Below are 20,868 nucleotides of genomic sequence, written 5' to 3' on the forward strand. Positions count from 1 at the left end.
AGAAGTAATAAACATTCCAAATTAACCCAGGCGCAGGAAAACAAACTGAACAACTAAAATTGAACAAGCCTTCATATCAATATTGTGAAAATAAAGAGATCTTCAAGGCGAATTCTGTACTATTTGAATTGTAAAATCATAAATATCTGAGATTTGCAAACGACTCAAAGCAATATGTTTATAATTCAATTCATGACAATCATACATACAAATTCCTCAGTCATTGGTAAATAACAATAATCAACACTCATATCTATAAATATAGAAACTGAACAATCATATCATTTATTCGAGCATATAAAAAAGATTGTTCATTGAGGCATTACAACCACAAGAATATGCAAAATAGGAAGTTTTGCAAATTCAGTAAACTCCTCCTGAAGTGCTGATTGGCTTCAATCTCCACAGCTATAAACTGCGTCGTTGTCAGCACTGCAGCAAAACCACAACTGAGAATCAAGCAAAGCTCAGCTAACAAAGACACAACCATCCACTGCCCACCAGAAGAGAATCTGCAAAAACTGGAGATACCAAATTCAGTCTCCAGAATAAAAAAGTTAGTACATCTCAGATAATTGAAACTGATTTAAACATTGAAACTAATTACATAGCCTAAGAGCTTACTTGACAGAGAAGAAATAGAATCAACTTACGTGTATTCAAATTTCATCATATTGATTGAAGTATATCCTGAAAACGGACTTTAAGGTCAGTGCAATTTTCCCATTCCAATTGGTCAAACCAAGCCTGATCGCCCTTAATCACTTTCAACTGGGTCGTGTTTTTGAAAGTAGATGGGAAACTTTTCAGCGCATTGCATGCCTTAATCTTTATAGTCTCCAAGGAGGGCCATGGCAATAACAGACTGTTGCAGATGGTAGACAATTTTGGTAAATCAATCAGTTCCAAAGTCTTCAATTTTGGAAACTCCCCAATAGCAAGTACAGTTCCAGCCTCAACAATCTCTTCAATCATTTGACAGTCCTCAACTTGCAGATCCTGTAGCTCGTTGAGTTGTGCAACCATCTCCTTCGAGAAGAGTGTTTTAATACTGTGACATATTTTCAATCTCAAAGTTCTGAGGCTGTTTAGGCTTCCAGATGCTATAGGGCCTACCCATATATGCATCAATTTTGGAAGATTCTTTATGTGCAACTTATTCAATCCTTGGAATGGAACAACTCCTGTGTGGTTACCATCAATGATGCTTGTCATTTCATTGCAGTCTTCAATTACACAGGCTTCCAGCCTTACTAGGTTATCAACACCAAAGTTGGACAAGTTGACAGCATATTGATGATCAATCAGTTCAAAAGAATATGCTTGCTTCAATATCGTTAAGACTTCGCCAGGAATCTCTTCTACACCTGCAGAAAATCTCAAATGCTTTTCAGCTGACCATTCAGAGACATCAAATCCAGCAAGAAGACTGGTACTTTGCGGATAACCAACAACGATGTTGAATGATTTGAAGTTGTCTCCATGCCGTGATTTGTTGCCATTTACTGATTTTCTTCGGTTGATAAAAGTCTTGAAGCACTTGATTGTGGGAAAATAGAAACGGAGAGTCGTCAGTTGTTCCAAGGCAGCAATTTCCCCAGCAATACTTTCCACATTTTGCTTCCATCTTCTATCAGAGGGATCCAGTACCTCGATTATCAACTCTTCCAATAAGCAAAGCTTTGAAATTATGTTTGAAGAAATAATCTCCCCTGGCCAAGCACCAGCATGGGTATGATTCCCGACATTTTCTACCCACGAAACTCTGAGACACTTGAGTTTAATCAATTGTCCAATTTCGGATGGCAGACACTGAATACTAGTATGACGTACATCAAGGATTTCAAGCTTCTGGAGATATCTTATTTCTTTAGGCAGCTGGCATAATAGACTACAAGAACGTAAGAAGAGTGCATTGAGATTTATCAACCTGGAGATAGATGGCGGAAGACAACGGATACTTGTGTCGTGCAGGTCAAGGAGTTGAAGGTGGCACATATACTCAAAGAATGACATCGGAAGTTTTTCCAATCTTCTTCCTTCAACTATCAATGTTAAGATTTCACAGCAATTGGGCATGTCTGGCAGAGTGGATGAGGGGAAACCAAATAGTGAGAGCTTTTTTGTGTCTTTCCATTCTTCTTCACTAATATACTTTTCCTCTTTTACCAAAATTCTTCCATCTCTCTCATTGGCAATTCTTAACGCTGCTCTTTGGAAAAACTCAATCATCTTATAACGCTTCTCTTTGCTTTGCTTTTGCAGAAGAGATTTCTTTTCAAAATTATCTAATATTAAACATCCTGTGTCACGTGCATCCCCAATCTTATCGAAGCGTGCCAAAAACTTTTGTGCTGCCCAACAATCAATAATATAGTCTTGAGAAATTTCAAGACCAGTAGGAAAAATTGCCCAACCTAGTAAACAATGTTGCTGTTCTGAGGATAGATTTTTATATACAAGTTTAAAGAACCTGTAAACTTCTTCCAGTTCTTTTTTCTCTTCCGAACTTGTTGATCTTAAATCATCCACTGTAGCCCGCCATATTGCCACTTCACTCTGATTCACCAACTCTTTTCCTATCAACTTCAGCATGTATGGCATACCACCACACTCATTGACAATTGAATCTGCCACTAGCTTGATGTCTGGATTGTTCTTCAAACGTACACCAACAACCTCCCAGAACAACTTTTTAGCTTCCTTTTCAGACAATTGCTTCACATGGATGACATCATCTGCCTGCCAACAGAATTCTCTGGACCTGCATGCAAATACTACCTTTCCATGTCTATGGTCATCATGAATTCCAATATCTTTAAAATTAATCTCTGAAGAAACTCCATCAAGAAACAGTACATAACGTTTATCCTCCAACTCTTTAGATATGTTGTCCGCTCTTTGGGCATTGTTGAGTTCTTTTGCGTTTACCTTCAATCGCTCCAAAATTATTTCTTGTATATCACTTATATTTCCATCCGTGTTTACATTTACCCAGAAAATAATGTCAAATAGACCAGATTCACCAACTGAATCATGTGAATTTTCCATTATTGTAGTTTTCCCAACACCTAAAGGTCCCCATATGCAGATCTTCTTCAATCCGTCACTACTTAGATGCTTCTCCAGTGTTTCCACATACTCCTTATGTGATGGGAATTTACTAGCATGCCTGCTTACGAATGGATCTGGTGGCTTTGGCTTCATTTTTATTATTTGACCAATTTCAGTCCTTAGAGAACGTATCTTCACAACCATTTCCGCAGTTTGTTTACCAAGCTTAAGTTGACTGTGAATCGGACGTTTTCCACATAAGCATCCACCGGTTTGCTGATACTTGCTCCTCAAGATTTCAAATTCATCCCTCACCTTTTTGACACTATCGAGCCAAAGTTTACATCCTCGCGTCATCTTCTTTTTTGTTTTATTGCTATTCAATTCTTCATTAACTTCAGTCTCACAGTCACATAGAAATGTTAATTCCTTTTCAAGCTCAACAAAGTTCCTCTTCAAATGTTTCACGTAACCATAATTAAGCTTCAAATAGTGGAATATGCCTCGGCCACCTTCCACTGCTGGCGTAAGGACTGAACCAACTGCTTGTACAATTGCAGCTTCCGCCATTCTGGAAACTTTTGAACAAGTAATTTCTTAGGGAAAATTTAAAAAAAAAAATCGAGCCAACAAAATTTAGTTTTATTGATGGGAAACGATCATGTAATATACCAATAGGCATTCATCAATTTTTTTTATAATATTATGAAAGTTAGCTATCTTTTAACGTAACGGAATAAGTGAACTCAGACAGCATTTGGCATTTTCAACTTTTTCTTTTACTGGAGTTGAGATAGCTTTCTAAGAAAGCCTAGCTTTTAAAGGAGAAAGCACATTTTTTAAGATACTTTGGCACTACTTCAACCATTAATTATATCTCATGCATTTTGATCAATATTTCACAGTTCACTATAAACTCAAATGAATCATACGATTACATAAATATTTTCTTCCTATCCAAACAGTTAAAGGAAAACAAGTTCGGAATAAACCTGAAAATCTTTACTTTTGTTGTCTGACAAATGACAATGACCGTTCTTGAATTCCCAGATGCAGCTCAAATGTTGAAGATGAAGTTTTTGACACAGTGGAAGACCGGGAATGAGTTTACTTGTAAAAAAACGACAGTCAACTAAAGTTTAAGAAATAAAAATTCTACTAAAATTTCCAATAATAAACGTGGGACCATTTACCTTTTGTCTCGGTCCGTAACTTTCTCTTATCTGTCATCCAACTTTTAACGTAATTTACATTTAAGTCCTCTGTACATCGTTATATTACTTACTATGACATTAGGCAATGAGTAATACAAATACTACAATTTTCAAATAATTTTTTCCTTTTTAAATACTACAATTTCCAAATAAAGTTTTCCTTCTTATATACTGATGTCTATCTCACAATCTCTAGTAGATGAATATTACTTCACTGGCGAATGCAAAATGAAGATAAAATAGATAAAATTTTAATTGAAATGTAGCTCTTTTTTTTTGGAAATTTTATATTTTAGCTCTCTTATTTTATTGATAGTAGATTATAACTTTCTCGAGTGTGTGTTTATTTTCATTCTAATTTTGTTGAACCAAAACTCAATTCTTTCATGGTTGTCGATAATATTTTGGCTTTCTCATGTATGTATTTATTATCATTCTAATTTTTTTGAACCAAAAGCTTAGTTCTTCCATGGTTGTTGACAACAATTTGACTTTCTTAATTATATATTTATTTTCTTTCAAAATTGTACTTATAATTTTTTTTTCCTCTTTCTCTAATTTAATGACATCATCACTTTAATAAAATGAAAACCAAGTAAAAAAAAAATTAAGTATCTCCCTTTCTTTTAATTATTTATTAAAAAATTAACCTTATATTGTACCCTTTTTTTCGATAAGACTGCAGAATTAAATGATAAAACCGCACTCATTTAATTTTAAGTGTTTTATTATTTTACCTTTTTTGAACTCTATGTTTTAAAACCAGAAGTTCAATGTCTTCAGGCTTCACATCTCGCAATCTTCTATTAGACTTCTTGCTGCCTCGCTTTTGACCCTTTCCACCCATGCCCGAGACTTCAAATTAGCTTAAATTAAATTATAGAACAAATAATTAGCTAATATTTCAATGATTCATTAAGTAAACAAATTAAACAACACGAAAATTTAAAACTTTCAATTCCGATTATCTCCACAAGCAAAATGAAATCAAAATGACCGATTTATTTTACCGTCTTAAAGTGAAATTCCAGCAATCCATTTGATTCAAACTTGGGCGGGACATTTGGTTCGATTTAGTCCGAACCGTATTATGTCAAATCTGTACTGGTGGTAAAAACTAAATGGTTTAGAAATTTCTAAAATAATTAGTTCTTGTTTAGTTCAGTTTAAAACCAAACGGAACCAAATGATTCACTAAAAGAAAGTTAAAAATATAATTTATGAAAATAAAAATTAAAAAATTAAAGACCCTAACCTAAGCTAGTTCAATATAGAAAGTCTTTGACTCCCAACATGGTTGCAACATTGATGTTAACGCAAAATTAGTTGTGGTTTTCTCTTTTCTTGGATTCGATAATAAACCTTAATCAATTAGATCAAAAAAATGAGTTTGTAGATCAACTTTCGAAAGACATATTTGTTAAACATAAATTTAAGTTTATTTTAAGTGGATTGCAAAATTTTGATTTGTTTAACTTTTATACATGTAGTTCAATATGAAAAATATTTAATGAAGGTGATACTTTTATTTGTTAGTAAAATAAATATGATTGTCAATGTGATAATACACTCTATTTTATTTTGTTTAATTGTTGGTGCTTACCTAATGGCTCACTTTGAGAGATAATCAAGGTATTGTGGATATGGAATGGCAATGGAACTTTGATGCAAAGCTTCTTTTGTAAATTGTGGTGGATTTCTAGACATTTTTTTTGGGAGAGGGTGCATTTCTAAACTATTGTTGGATTTTAATATGTTTTTTTATTATTTGTGAATTTATGAACTCAATATTATTATTATAGTACAATATATTACTATCATGTAATTTTTTATAAAGTGTGTAGGGCAAAATTACTCAAATCGAGCCAAACCAAATCATACCATAGAACTAAATTGAACTGAACTAAATTAATATGGCTCGGATTTAGTGCCTGGTTCGCATTTGATTCACAAAATCTTGAACCAATTGGCTTAGGCTTGGCTTGATTCTAAGCCTGAATTGAACTAAACTTAATAGTATCCACCTCTAATCCAGGCTTTAAATTTGGGAATTTATGATTTTTTTTCTTGTTTTACAAATAGGGTTTAAAACGAAAAATAGATTGGGCCAATAATGGGCTGCATCAGCCCATATGAATGTAAACCATACATACGAGTAATACTTTTTATTTTAGGTACAATCTAGGTTAAACCCACACTGATATTTAATATCCGAATCTAGGTGAAAAACCTAAAAACGCAAAGATAGTGCAAATAAAAAGATGTGGTTGAATGAAAAAAGTCACATGATCCAATTTATTTATTTTTATTATTTTATTTTGCGTTCAACTATATTATAATTCATACAGGGTCACATCAATGTATAAGAGTTTTTAGCTGTAAAACAAGAAAAAAAAAGGCACGTATATAGTTCATATCGTCATAATCTAATAAAATCAATAATTTTGACTATCGTACTCTCATACTCCTAAAGTCAACTTATTGGTCTAAGTTCTTATCTCAAAAATTTCAAGAGCGTAAAATCAATTTGTCTATTAAAAATTCGAGAGAATAATATTGACCTTACAAAATTTGGACACAATAAGAATCTGGGAAACTAATGATAAGGTTTCATAATATATAATCCAAATATTGTGTCACCTATCAACAACTTCCTTCTATTGTAAAATGGTTAACCTTCATTATCATTATTAATGTGATAATTACATTGCACTAATGAATAAATAATACTATTGAATATCGCATCATTTACTGTAAAAAAATTAAAATTTTATAAGTCTAATATTACTCCATCCAAAACAAAAGACACAAATTGCCTATTTCTTGTGAATTTACTAAAATTTAGGGATCTACATTTTATTATCCAGCAGAAAATGCTGAGAAATTTTACAGAGTATTCGGCGATTGCAGGAAAAAAAAAATTAAAAAAAGGGTCCCGCTTGCACCTGCTGGGACGTTTCTAAGTATTGATATGATTGGCTTCCTGGGTGAACCGGCTTGACTAGAGCCTTCAACCATGAACGAGCTGCTTCATTCATTTTTGAGCTGCTACAGATAATCCAAGAAGCAGGAGACATCAAAACAAACGAGCTATATTTTGCAGGTTTGATATATTTAAGTTGATTTTGTTAGCTAATTAACATATATAACTGATAATCTTGAGCAATGCAACTGCTCGTTGTACATTAATTTGCAATGCATTAATTTTAGTTGAAATGCCATGTTGTTATGGTCTGGAAAGTGCTTTTGTAAAGAAGCTGCTTCTGGTTGTGCATCATCATCATCATCATGAGCAAAGTTGACTTTATCTCTACTAAAACAAAGATTGACTAATAATGGATAAGTGGTGTGCAAATTTATTTTTCGCTTTTCTGCCTTTTTATATTGTTTGGGTAAATTAGGAATAGCTTATAGGATAATTCGGATTTTCTTTGTAGTTTGTATCACGCAAATATTTTCTTTCAGCATATATAAACAGCCTATTTTGCCAGAAATCTGAACAGAGAATTAATCACATGTTGCTTCACAAAATATCAATGTTCTGATTGTGTCCATAACTTTTGCATTATTGTACCAATTTGAAAAATATCAATGCTCTGCATCAGTAGATTGTTATCTTTAACAGCAGAGACAAAAACACTTGTGTGTTCAATGAGATATACATATAGATATGTGATTTCTTCATTAGATCTGCAAGATTACACTTTAGTTTATTGGTAGTGTTATGTGAAGTTACTAATATACAGGAACATGGCTGTGAAATTGATATCAGCATATATATGAAATTGATGGCTTTTTACTAGTAGGAAAGCAATGCATGGAACTCTTTTTCTGTTTTTGGTTAGGCAAGTGATGAAAAATATCTCAAAAAATATTTGCAGGATGGAAGCAGTAGCTGCACAGGCAGCTGCGCAAGCAGCTGGTTCATTGGTTGGACCGGCAGTAGAAGGTGGCACAGGCATATTACATTGTCTGAAGCGCAAGTATTTATATGTGAAAAACATGAGCAAGAACCTCAGGAACCTGGAAAGAGAAGAAAAATACCTATGTGATGAAGAGGCAGATGTGAAAACAAGACTTGAAAGGAATAAACTAAAAATGGAGAAGTCACGCAGATGTGAAACCTGGCTCAATGAGGTGGAAAGGATGAAAGATGAGATTGAAACACTGAAGTCCAGCTACAGCAGTACCCACAAATTCTTGTGTGGCATATGCCCATTTCCTAGTCTGCTGCAGCTTGGTAAACAAATTGTGAAACTGACGGCAGAGGTAGTTTCTCTAAGAAAACAAATTGGCCAAATAGCCATTATGGTTGAGAAGGCACCAGTTCCAGTCATAAAAAAGCATGCCAAAAAAATGGAAGAGGTTCCATCGCTTAATAAGCATTTGAAAATGCTCCAGGAGTGTCTAAGAAATGTAGGAACAAAGAGAATTTGCATATGGGGACCACCAGGAGTTGGAAAAACAACAATAATGGAGAACTTGCATGATGCGATTGGTGAGTCTCGTCAATTTGACTTCATCTTCTGGGTAACTGTGAACTCAGAGGGAAACATAAGAGATATACAAGAAGTTCTTCTCAGGCGGTTAGATCTAAGACCGGAGGACCACAACATTGACCAAAGGGCAGACATGATATCTGAAGAGCTAAAGGACAAGAGTTATGTCTTGTTTCTCGATGAAGTTTCCACGGAGATCAATTTGAGAGATATTGGCATTCACGATGAGCATAAAAATGGAAAGGTGGTCTTTGCATGTATTTTCAGAAACATCTGTGGGCAGATAGATGAGGAGATCAATGTGCAGAGATTGTCCGGTAAGGATGCGCAAAAGTTGTTTTGGGAGACAGTGGGTGTGCAGTTGAAGGATTGTCGAGACATCAAACCTGTGGCAAGACTAATTATTAATGAGTGTGGGGGCATGCCCCACATGATTAAACTAATAGGAAGTAGCTTGGCAAATGTGAGCAACCCAGCAATATGGCGGGATATGCTGTCTCAATTAAGATCTCCAAGTATGGCGCCAAAACAAGAACTTGAAGAAGTTTACAAGTCCTTTAAACTTGTATGTGACAAGCTACCATCAGATAAGCAGCTTTGCTTACTTTACTGGGCAATCTTTCCTGTTGGCTATGAACTTCACGAAGACTACATTATTGAATGCTGGAGAGCAGAACAGTTTTTCGCATACTTAAGAAAGCTTGGGGAGGCACGTGACAGAGGGCAATCTATATTGGATGAGTTTGTTAAAAAATCTCTACTAGAAAAAGGGAGGAAGGCTTCACACTATAAGATGTTTGAGCATTTTCAACGAGCAGCATTAAGAATTGCCAATCACGATGAGAACAGTTTCAAAATTTTAGTAAAGGAGGAAGAGAAGATCAGTGAAGAAGAGTGGGAAGTGGCAAATAGGATCTCGTTGATTCGTATGTGTCTATCCACTCTACCAAAAAGGCCAAAGTGTTGTAGAATCTTAACATTGTTACTTCAAGAAAGCAGTCTGGCAGAACTTCCAGCATCATTCTTTGGATATATGTGTAGCCTTCAACTTCTTGACTTGCATGATACGAAAATCAAGCTGCTTCCATCATCTATCTCCAGTTTGACAAATCTCAAAGCATTGTTCCTAAATAATTGTTGTCAATTAATGCGACTGCCTGCAGAGGTAGGAGATCTTCATAATCTCGAAATCCTTGATTTAAGCCATACTGGAATTTGTTGTTTACCGTCTGAAATTGGTCAATTAGTCAATCTCAAGTGCCTAAGAGTTTCATTTCTTGCAAATATTGGAGAAGAAAACAGTTTTGCAGCTAGATCGATGGAGATTATTTCTTCAAACATAATTTCCAGGCTTCATTCATTAGAAGAGTTGAGCATAGTTGTGGATCCCAACAACAGAAGATGGAATCAGAATGTAGAAAATATAGTTGTAGAAGTTGCTTCTCTGGCAGACTTGACTACTCTTTGTTTCTACTTTCCCAATGTTGGCTTGCTCCAGAATTTTATCAATGCAAGTAAATCATGGAATGGAAACTCCAACTTCAGATCATTCAGCATCCTTGTAGGCTATAACCAAAGAAGTAGCCCTCATATGGAATTTGATTTCTCAGGATGCTCAGCAGAAAAGTATTTGAGATTTGCTGATGGTGAAGGATTTCCTGATGCAGTTGTAAAGATACTGGAGCAGGCATGTGCTTTCGAGCTGATTGGTCATAGGACCGCTGCCAATTTGTCAGACTTTGGTGCTAATAAATTTGGAGATGTGGAAGCATGTATAGTCGAAGATTGCAATGAAATGATAAGCATCATTGATGGTAACCTTACAGAAGGTGTCACATTTCAACACTTGAAGAAGCTGCACATCAGCCATCTTCCAAAACTGATGCATATTTGGAAAGGTTCAATACAATCCGGAAGCCTCATAATGCTTGAAACCCTGATATTGAAAAGATGCCACGGTATGAAAACTCTCTTTTCAGAGGAGATTATCTTCCAACTTAATCAGATACAATATCTACAAGTTGAGGACTGTAAAGAGATGGAAGAGATCATTGAGGCTGGAAGTGCAGTTGATTCCAGGGCTTTTCCTAAATTAAAGAGTTTTCAACTCATTAATCTGCCAAAATTGTCAAGCATTTGCCACAACATGTCATTGGCATGGCCCTTGTTGGAAACAATAACAATTAAGGCCTGTGATGAGCTGAGAAATTTCCCATCCACCATTGAAAATGCATCCAAATTGAGAGGTATCCAGTGCAATCAAGCTTGGTGGAGCAGTTTGGTCTGGCCAAATGACCATGTTAGAGACCACTTCCAAAACTTTTGTCAATTCATATGAGGAAAATCAAATGCACAGAATTGTTTCAATGATTCATATCAGATTTGACTTTTTAAGGTACAATTTGTACCAATTATTTTGAGCTACTGCTGGAATTTGAAGTCTGCAGATTTCTTTTGGCTTTTGATGGATAATGGATAGTTCTGGGTCACTGTAAATATCTACCCTTTGTGCTCTAGTATATGGTGAGGCCAGCTGTTTTGCACTAAAATGCTGCCGTTGTGATGCAGTATATAGCTATGTTTGTGAACGTTGTTGATGTTTTGTGTCCGCTACTATTTACTTTGGAACTTAGAAGAACTTCTTTCATAAGCTGCTTTGGCCTACTGGTATTTTTAATTTTACATTTCTACTGTTGTTTCTCGTTGGAGTGCAGCATATCGCTAGTTATCCTTTGCTCATTGTCGTTCTTTTGATGAATAATAGTATAATACTTTCAGAATAGCAGCAAAGATTTTAGCTGCTTCAAAATAGTGCCAAGAATTACAGAGTGGCTTTGTGTTTATCTACCCAATCAATTACACTTTGTTTTTCTGCGTTCAAAAGTGTAAAGGAGATTTCATAAGAACATCTCATTCAGTGCTCATTCCATACTATGACCTTTTTTTTTTATCAAGGCTCCTGACTTTTCTTTTTACACTTCATCACAACAATCATACATGGAATATGATGAAAATCTATCAACTGTTAATTTACTTTAAATAACATTACAAATCCCAACAAATGTAATTTTTTTCCCTACAGATCATCTTCACTGATGGTAGTGAAACAATTTTGAAGGTGCAATTGCAATTCAGTATCTTCCCACTCCAAATCATCCCACCAACTCTTCTCTGCCTTAATCTCCATAACGGAATGCTTTAAGTTGGAACCCAAACCAATATTCTTCAACCTAGGGCAATCATAGAAGCTGACATATTCTAGTGAAGGCCAAGCACTACTCCAAATGGTAACCAATCCAGGCAGATAATGAAGTGTTAACTTCTTCAACCTGGGAAGTGCAGTGCAACCAGAATCAATTATCTCACCTTCAGATATGATTTCTTCAATGGCTGGACAGTCTTCAACAGTCAGATCTTCCAAGTTAGACATGAAATGAATCATGAAGCTGCTGAAGACAAATTTCAGTTTTGGACATGCATGCACTGACAAAATTCTTAACCTAGCAAAGCTTCCATTTGGTACACTTCCCTCACATATGTGTGTCAAATTCCACAAATGATGAATACTTAGATTCTCAAGGCTTGGAAAGATGACCGTAGTAAGCTCCTTGCCATCCACAACTGTTTCAATCTTTGGGCATTCACTTATTATACAAAATTTTAAGCCGTTGATACTCCTGACCCCAAAGTCTGACAGACTGTTTATGTGAAGGTGATTATCTAAATAGAAAGCAGTACAGCAAGCTAATATTTGAAGAACTGCATCAGGTATATTCTCACCATTTATGAATCTCAAGCACTTGCCCTGTTTATTATAATCAAATGCCACTGCATCTGGGACCCGAGAGACAATGTTCTTAATGTCATGGCCAACAACAATTCTGAACTCAGTTAAGCATTGAGAATTCCATGCTATGCATCTTTGGAGAAACAGTTCAAGGAGCTTTATTTCTGGGAAATGAAAACAGAGCGAACTCAACTCTGTCAAATTGCAGACCTCAAGTACAACGGATTTGACATCCTTATACCACCGTTTATCTCCAGGGTATACAACAATACTTAAAGTTTTCAATGCATGAAGCCTTGATATAATCCCACTAGAAATCAACTGAGGTGGCATTTTCACATACTCGACGCAGCTGATAGATCCATAGAAGCAGACTTCCAAGTGGGTCAAACATGCCAATCCACCAGTTTCATCAGGTAATTTGCTAATTTCCGTACCTCGGAGATCAAGCACCTCAAGATTTTCAAGAGATCCAACATCAGAGGGGAGAGTAGATAGACGTTCACAATCTTGTAGAATGAGAATTTGGAGGTTTTTAAGCTCAAAAAGCGTGTTCGGCAAGCAGTTGATTCTGGTCTTGGATAGGTTCAAAACTTTGAGAGAAGTCATGAATTGGAAAAAGGACATGGGTATGACTTTCAGCTGATAGTTGCGTTGAAGGGACAACACCGAAAGTTCAGAGCAACTTGGCCTCTCAGGTAGAGTGCACAACTCATTATCCATCAAAAATATGAATTTAGCTTGTTCCCACTCCTTCAGTGAAGGGGGTTCTGTAAGACCTGCACCAGCTCTCAATAAGAAACGATGACCTTCAGGGACTTTGAGTGTCCTGGATGAAGAACTACTTGCTGAACTTGAAGTATCTATCAATCTAGAATAAGCTCTCAACAGAATCTGACTATCTTCTGAGACAGATAAGATCCCCAAAGCTAAATCTCTGATTAAATCATGCATTTTGATGGAATCACCAGCTTCAGTGACTTGCAACAGAGAAGCACCTACTAGAATATCAATTATATCCTGTCCCCTTTTTCGTGCATCACCCAAACTCCCAGCAATTACGCCTTCGTGGATGCAATTTTCGATTAATTCAAAAACATTAACCTCTTTATCTTCCGGAAACAAACTAGAATAAAGGAGACAACTCTTCGTGTCAAAATCCTTCAATTGGTCAAAGCTGAATTTCAACAGTTGGATTACCTCCTCAATCGTTGCATTCGCAATAGACTTTGAGAATAGCTTTGATGTGTGCTCCCACACAAGAACATTATTTTCCTCAGTTAAAGCCCTTCCTGTAACAATAATCAACAATGGCAAGCCACCACAGCCGTAAACTATAGTTTGCGCAAATGGCTGGATATGTGGCAATTCAATGACTCGTCCCACTTGTTCATAAAACAGTTCCCAAGCTTCCTTCTTAGAGACAGTTTCCACTTCAATCAACTTACTTGCATCCATCTCAAGACAAGCACCCACTGTTCTAGACGCCACTACAATCTTGCCGACATTTTCTGAACTGGGATCAGGAATTCCCACTTCCTGTAAATTAATCTGCTCCCAAACATCATCAAGTAGCAACAAAAACTTCTTCCCATTTAAAAAATGGAATAACTTTTCCGCAACATCAGAGTCAGCTTCAGAATCTTCACAATAAAGTGATAGCTGTCTTAGAACATCATTTTGGATCTTTCTTACACTCCAATATCTTGAGACAGTCACCAAAATGATCACGTCAAATATGAGTTTTGTTTTTGGGTAACTGATCAAGGCTTTCAAAACAGTAGTCTTGCCAATCCCACTAATTCCATGAATGCCAATTTTTCCTGCTTCAACGCCACTTATGCATTGGAGGATCTTCAGTACAGTTCTCTCAGTTGATCGACTGACAACCAAGCCGAATTCATGCCACCACTGATCTGTTTCAGTTTTAGAAGAAATCTCTGCCTCAGCTTTAACCACAAGTGGCATTTCATCTTCTATTCTAAAAGGAGAAAAAGTTACTTGTTCTGCCGCAGCTACATTACTTGGGCCTGATTTGAATGTTACTACTCTGGCAGTGGAACTAACTTCATTTTGAGAAGGAGCAGTTTTAAACTCCTCCCTGTGCACAGGCAGCATCCTTTCATTTCCATCTGAGAGAGTTTCCACAGTCCCTGATGACCACGATTCTACTTCACTAGAAGAAAGCTGAATTTCAGATTGATCCATTGTCCGTGTATCAATTTGTGTTGGACATATCACCTCATCTTCTGTCACAGGTTCTACATTTGATGCAGAAACCTGATCCACAGCTGACAAAGATTTTGTAGATGCAGTAGGCACAGTTTCAATTGGCATCCGAACATCACCTGATATACCATAAGTCAGCTCATCTTTATCTCCAGGTACCGGCCTACTTCCTGTATAAGCCTCGACCATAGATCTAAATGATGATGTTGAAGAGGTCCATGCCTCTGTACTTGCTCTCACACTTGATTTACCTTTTCTTTCGGCCTTTCTTTCTGGGTTCACAGTCATAAGCTTTTCAATGTGTCCATATGTACTGCTTCCAACTCCTTGACTGGTTAATGTCTTTGTTTCCATATGTGATGATTGGGCCACTGAATCATGCAATACTTTAGTAGGCACAAAAGTTTCTGGTTCAGTAACTCCCACATGCTTTTCATGTCCCTCAACTGAGGGTTTTGAGTCACTACATTGCATTTCTTTCCATTGTGCAGCTTTCTCTCTCTGTGCATGTACTTCTACACTTGATTCACCTTCTGTCTCAGCTTTTCTTTTCTTGTTCACATACTTAGTCACTTCAACCTGGCCGTGCGTCCTGCTTTCAATTCTTGGACTGATTAATGCTGTTGCTATCTGATGTTGTGCATGAGATATTGAACCATGTGCTGATGGAAGATTCTCTAAGTGGTAAGTAACGTCATTAAGTGCATTCATGAGATCACCATGCGGTAGTTTCATGCATGAACATAACACCCCATGTGATTTCTCCTCATTTAATTTTAACATATCATTCACATGACTTTCAATTTCCCTCTCCTTGGAAAGCCATTTCTGATAATCCTTTGTTTGAATTGAACCCAGCATTAATTCTTTAATTTTTTCTTCCTTAACAAAATCTCTCATATCATACAAACCTTCATATTTCTGAATAAGCAATTCAACATCCCTTCCGTGCCGTTTTGAAGGTACAATTTTCCGAAACAGTGAAACTGCAGGCCAGATTAGCACGGACCAAGTAAATTCCATTTCACCTGCAGTGTTCAAACAAAGGATAAGGAATTTAAAGGCTGATACATTGTAAATAGTGTGCAATACTTTGCATCACAACTACAATTGTAGCAAAAAAATTATACAATTTCCATCAATTTACGAGATAAGGTTGTCTAAATGAACTGGGTGCAGATCCATACTTATTCTCATTTGAAAGATATTTTATAAGCTCTCTGCGGTGCCAATGCAAGAGAAGCAATAACATCCACATTAATTAACATAGAAGATACATAATTGCACTTGATTGGTTTACAAAGGTTTCTCATACAGCAAGTTGAGTGTATTAAGATTTAGAGCTAAATTTGCGAAGGCATTGTGGTGAAATTGAAGAATTTGGGAAACTTCCCCTCTCTTTCTTTTCAGTGAATGGAGTCAAAGGTTCAATGATTGAAAGATTGGTCTCAAGAAAATATAGTGTTTCAGGAATAACATCCAAAGTATAATGAAAGACTAACATGGAGCATCTAGATTGGTAATGTAAGGAGCCATAAATTGAACAGCCAACAGTTAACACTGTATAAATATGATTCTAGTCACATGTTTCCGTCTATTTGTATAATACCCAGATGGTAGATGAACCTCACCTAAAAGCATGTTTACCATCATTTTCCGAAGCCAATTTTCCCACAAAACTAAAAATTGGAAATATGCTTGGTAAGATATCTTGTGAAATAAATATGGAAAACGAATTTTGCCTCTTTCATTTTTTGTCAAAAGAACAGCATTTGGAAAACAATATCATTGGCAACCAAAAAATCACTTGAATGGAATTGTTTGATATTGAGGTGGTACTATGAATTTTTAAAAGTTATACTTAACCAAACACTTCTTAACTACAATGTGCTTTCGAAGATAAAGCACAACATGAACAAATATTATTCTTTACTAATGACTACAATAATAACAAAAACTAAAAGTGGCTGAATTGTGTGTTCATAAACTATCGAGCCCATAATTTGGAGTGCAAGCCAAAGCAAAATCAAAAGAAGGATTCTTTCAAAATTTGAACTAACCAGAAAGCTAAAACCGCACTTGATGGAGAGAAAGGTCCGAACCGACGCCCTTCTAATTTCGTAAGTCGTCACAAAAAGTTACTCGATGTCATCTTAATTCTGTGCTGAGCTTTGCTCATCTGTACGATTTTGACTTTTGACTTTTCAACTGTCGTTTTATTCAAAAATCAAAAAGAAAGAAAAAAAAATTTCTGAGCTGCTTTTTGTCTGAATATATTTTAATACTTTGAACTAGACTATCTTGACGAAGTCCTGACTCCGCAACAATTTCAAAGGTCTTTTTTAGAAAAATTTTCAGATTTGCACCAAAGTTTGCTGGAAATTTGAAAATTCTCTCTTTTTTGCAATATATATGCGACATCATAATATTAAATATACAAATTAATCTTGTAACGTCATAAAATAATTAATATTTCCCTTTAAATTTTCGGACGACCACTGATAATTTGTGATGTTCTTTTTGGCATTTTCAAGTTTTCGTTAAACTTTGGATGTAAAATTAATGATTTTTTTTTTAATTTTTAAAGCATAATAATTTTATTTATTTTATATTTTTATAATTCATCATAGATATTAGTTGATATTTAAGTATTTAAGCCTAAAACCTGTACTAAAAAAAAATTAAACAACAACAAAATTTTTTAAAAAAACTTATAATTATTAAATAAGAAATATTAAATAGACACGAAGTCAGATATAAATAACTTTCACATTATAACATTTCATAACACTTTTAAAAATTAAATTAATTAAATATATTTTAATTCTGCAATTTTTTTTAATTGCATTATGTAGTTACGTATAAACTTAGGTTGAGTATGGTATGTCGTTTCAATGGCAATATTATGTAAAACTCGTTTTGATTTCGTTAAGAATTTGCAGGCAAACTGATAAATACTCTACAACCCAGCAGAAACAAATTATTCCTAATTTAGCAATTTGGAATAAAATAATATATACATATACATATATATGTGTGTGTGTGTTTGTGTAAAGTGTACCATTCATTAACAGTCACATGCTATGTAAAATCAAATATGAAAATTGAAATAAATTATCCTACTTTCACATGCATCTTACTATATTTCACTTCAAATAATAAATAAATAAAGGATTTGACTCATCACATCTAAATTGTGAAGAGATTTGATTTACAATTTTACATTGAGGCACTAGGAATACTTCGAAGAACTATTGCTCAGGAACAATCAAGGAGTAAGTAATCATTGTTCTTTTTTTTTTTTTTTTTTTTTAATCCTAAATATTATGATGAAGTTACAATTGGTGATGTTTTTGAGTCTTCTAAAGCCCAATGCCTTCACCCATGTTTGTTTTTTTCACGAAGAGAAGCACCTGCAAAATTAACAAAATTTTAACTTGATAAGAAACCAAATTGAAACAGGCAACGATGTACATCATTATATGGGAAACTATTCATTTACACATAAGACAACAAAAGATTTTGTCAAACAGATTTTGCTAACATACCTGCATCAGTCTCTGTTGGTACTTCATCTGCCATCAAATTCAATGTCGTCATCGATACCACCTCCATCTGAGTCAATTGGATCGAATGATTCATGGAGTGCATTCATCAGCCGCTGTCTCTCTAACTGGGGACATTTTTTTATTACCAATCTTTGAAGCTGGCCAAGGAATTCAATGCTTTTGAGTGACAACTTCAACATTGGACACCCCTCTATAGACAGCTCTAGCAGGGAAGAATGTTGGCCCATAATGTCAGGGATATGGACTAATCTTGGACACTCTACGATATCTAACTTCTGTAGGGAACAGAACTTTTCCAGGCTCATAGGCAGAGACTCCAGTTTGTCACAATGCAGAATACTGAGATGCCTAAGAGAAGAGAAACTCTGCATGAACACAAGAAGAGACTCCAGATTGTCACACTCATTTACCGTCAGTTTCACGAGAGAGTTCAAGTTTCCGGTCTTATCAGATAAGCAGTTAAGCTCTGGAAAGTTGTCGACAACAAGGGAGGAAAGTGATGGAAAACGAGATAATGAGCACACTAGCTTGTCATTGCTGTTGCATAGAGCTAAGTTCTTAAGATTTCGAATAAATGGTAAAGTGTTCAACATACTGCATCCTTCAACTACCAGTTTCTCCAGGCAGGGGAATGGTTCTTGCATTCCATCAAATTCGTCTGTTCCCTCCGTCATTTGGCCTTTCCATTCCATCAAATTAGGCATATCAAAAAGCTGGAGCAGTTTCAATGATGGAAATCCTCTGATAGCATCATTTCCATAAAATTTGTAGCCTATAATTTGCACAGCAGACATCCCTTTCACATAAAGATCCTTAAGGTTTGGTAGTTGCCCCAGAGGTGGAAGCTCCTGACAAGTACAATCAACAAGAGAAACCTTCACTAGATTCGGGACACCTGAATTCAGCCATGAAGGAAAGACGGAACCTCTGTAGCCTTTTAGATCCAATACTTTGAGATTGTGGGGTGGCCTAAGAAATTCTATAAGAGCCTGTGCTTTGTCATCTCTCATTTGGGCATTCCGACTCCATGATAATCCTAATGAACGAATATGTACTTTATCATGTAGCTTTGCTTCTTCTGCATCAACAACATTTTTCAAGTTCTCAAGATTCTTAATCTCTAATCTTCCTCGAAGGTCAAGCAACTTTAGCTCTCCAAGGCCAGCACAGAAACGTTGCTTACCCAGAATGAAGGCTGGCAATTTCCGGAGTGGCCTTAGTTTCCCAATCCCTAATGGCAGGTGAGTCAAAGAATAGCATGAACTGATATCCAGAGTTCTAAGGTTTGTCAACTGACAAATACCTTTGGGTAACTCTTCAAGGTTGTAACAGTTGGAAAGATCCAAAGTCTGCAGATGCTTCAGCTTACTGATGGATCCTGGAATCTTTCGTATATATGTATGAGATAGATCAAGATACCTCAAATGTTTCAATGTACCAATAGAGTCTGGCAACTTAATAATGCCACTTTGACCCAAGTCCAAAACCCGTAAACATTGAAACTCTTGACAAGGGAAAGATAAGTTTTCCATCTTAACAGTCAAGAAAAGCAATGTCCGCAGTTTTCTAGCTCTTGGAATTGTTGATGATGACAAATCACCAACCAAAGTGCAATGCCGGATATCTGTATGAATATTTTGTGAATCTCGAATTGACACAATTGAGTATTCAACCCCCGCAGCCAACTGAGCAAGAAAATGCATATAATCATGAACTTTGCACATTACTACTTCCCCAAAAATACCCCTCACTATGTTATCAAAGAATGAGTGCTGCAATAATTCCATGAAGTAGTCATCAGCAGTTTCTTCTAAGTCTTCACTTCCACTGTCCAATCCAATGAACCCCTCTGCAACCCACAAGCGGACTAACTTCTCCTTGTTTATCCAATAATCTTTTGGAAATATTGAACAATACGCAAAGCATTGTTTCAAATGCCAAGGTAGATTATCATAGCTCCGTTTTAAAACTGGCAAGACATGAGACTTAAATTCAAGCAACGTCCATAAATCACAATCCGCTACAGACAACCATTCTTCCTTGTCTTTGGAACGCAAAATGCTGCCAATAGTCTTAATTGCTATAGGCAACCCCTTGCACTTAGCAACAATATTCCGACCAATTTCCTCCAATTCAGTGCTCTCATCTTCCACAGATCCAAATGCAAAATGCTTGAAAAGAACCCAAGAATCCTCACTGGACAAGCATGTCAAGTGTTGAGTTGGGACCGTGCCCATCATACTTGCCACACGACCAGAACGTGTAGTTACCAACACACAAGATCCTGAACCACCAACATTCAACCACGACAGCGCCTTCTCCATATTTTCACCATCTTCGTCCCACACATCATCCAACACAATCAAGAATCTCTTCCCCTCCAATATACCTCTAGCTTCCACCACATTCCCCTTCCCACGAATTATACCACACTCAACTTCTATTGCCTGACAAATTGCTCCCACATCAAGACTTTTCTCACCGACAGAAACCCAAACCCTGATTTGGAAATAAGA

At 36.0% G+C, this 20,868-nt stretch overlaps 4 protein-coding genes across 5 annotated transcripts; 1 reads left to right on the forward strand and 3 right to left on the reverse strand.

The window, feature by feature from the left end:
* Positions 1–296: 296 nt before the first annotated feature.
* On the reverse strand, positions 297–4,129 carry LOC18048214 (probable disease resistance protein At5g47250). Of its 2 annotated transcripts, none has more exons than XM_006442771.2 (3): positions 4,047–4,129; positions 654–3,632; positions 297–521 (listed from the first exon to the last, which is right to left on the reverse strand). In XM_006442771.2, exon 2 carries the CDS (start codon positions 3,622–3,624, stop codon positions 670–672), a length of 2,955 nt encoding a protein of 984 aa, XP_006442834.2. In that variant the 5' UTR covers positions 3,625–3,632; positions 4,047–4,129; the 3' UTR covers positions 297–521; positions 654–669. The 2 variants fall into 2 exon arrangements, with proteins under 2 accessions (XP_006442834.2, XP_024045695.1); XM_024189927.1 differs by having other exon boundaries at positions 496–512.
* Positions 4,130–7,177: 3,048 nt separating this feature from the next.
* On the forward strand, positions 7,178–11,506 carry LOC18048215 (disease resistance protein At4g27190). The gene is made up of 2 exons (XM_006442772.2): positions 7,178–7,371; positions 8,150–11,506. Exon 2 carries the CDS (start codon positions 8,151–8,153, stop codon positions 11,103–11,105), a length of 2,955 nt encoding a protein of 984 aa, XP_006442835.1. The 5' UTR covers positions 7,178–7,371; position 8,150; the 3' UTR covers positions 11,106–11,506.
* Positions 11,507–11,536: 30 nt separating this feature from the next.
* On the reverse strand, positions 11,537–16,991 carry LOC18048216 (disease resistance protein At4g27190). Its single transcript, XM_006442773.2, has 2 exons — positions 16,844–16,991; positions 11,537–15,811 (listed from the first exon to the last, which is right to left on the reverse strand). The coding sequence occupies exon 2, from the start codon at positions 15,804–15,806 to the stop codon at positions 11,844–11,846; it is 3,963 nt and encodes a 1,320-aa protein (XP_006442836.2). The 5' UTR covers positions 15,807–15,811; positions 16,844–16,991; the 3' UTR covers positions 11,537–11,843.
* A 920-nt stretch (positions 16,992–17,911) lies between these two features.
* On the reverse strand, positions 17,912–20,862 carry LOC18048217 (putative disease resistance protein RGA3). The gene is made up of 2 exons (XM_006442774.2): positions 18,332–20,862; positions 17,912–18,196 (listed from the first exon to the last, which is right to left on the reverse strand). The coding sequence occupies exon 1, from the start codon at positions 20,674–20,676 to the stop codon at positions 18,355–18,357; it is 2,322 nt and encodes a 773-aa protein (XP_006442837.1). The 5' UTR covers positions 20,677–20,862; the 3' UTR covers positions 17,912–18,196; positions 18,332–18,354.
* Positions 20,863–20,868: the final 6 nt, after the last annotated feature.

Source organism: Citrus clementina, unplaced genomic scaffold (assembly GCF_000493195.1).
Source record: "Citrus clementina cultivar Clemenules unplaced genomic scaffold, Citrus_clementina_v1.0 scaffold_3, whole genome shotgun sequence".
NCBI classification, from domain to species: domain Eukaryota; kingdom Viridiplantae; phylum Streptophyta; class Magnoliopsida; order Sapindales; family Rutaceae; genus Citrus; species Citrus x clementina.

Bases quoted from the DNA above. Each gene is read 5' to 3' on its own strand.
- LOC18048215 (XM_006442772.2), top strand. From the start codon at position 8,151: ATGGAAGCAGTAGCTGCACAGGCAGCTGCGCAAGCAGCTGGTTCATTG.
- LOC18048214 (XM_006442771.2), bottom strand. From the start codon at position 3,624: ATGGCGGAAGCTGCAATTGTACAAGCAGTTGGTTCAGTCCTTACGCCA.
- LOC18048216 (XM_006442773.2), bottom strand. From the start codon at position 15,806: ATGGAATTTACTTGGTCCGTGCTAATCTGGCCTGCAGTTTCACTGTTT.
- LOC18048217 (XM_006442774.2), bottom strand. From the start codon at position 20,676: ATGGAGAAGGCGCTGTCGTGGTTGAATGTTGGTGGTTCAGGATCTTGT.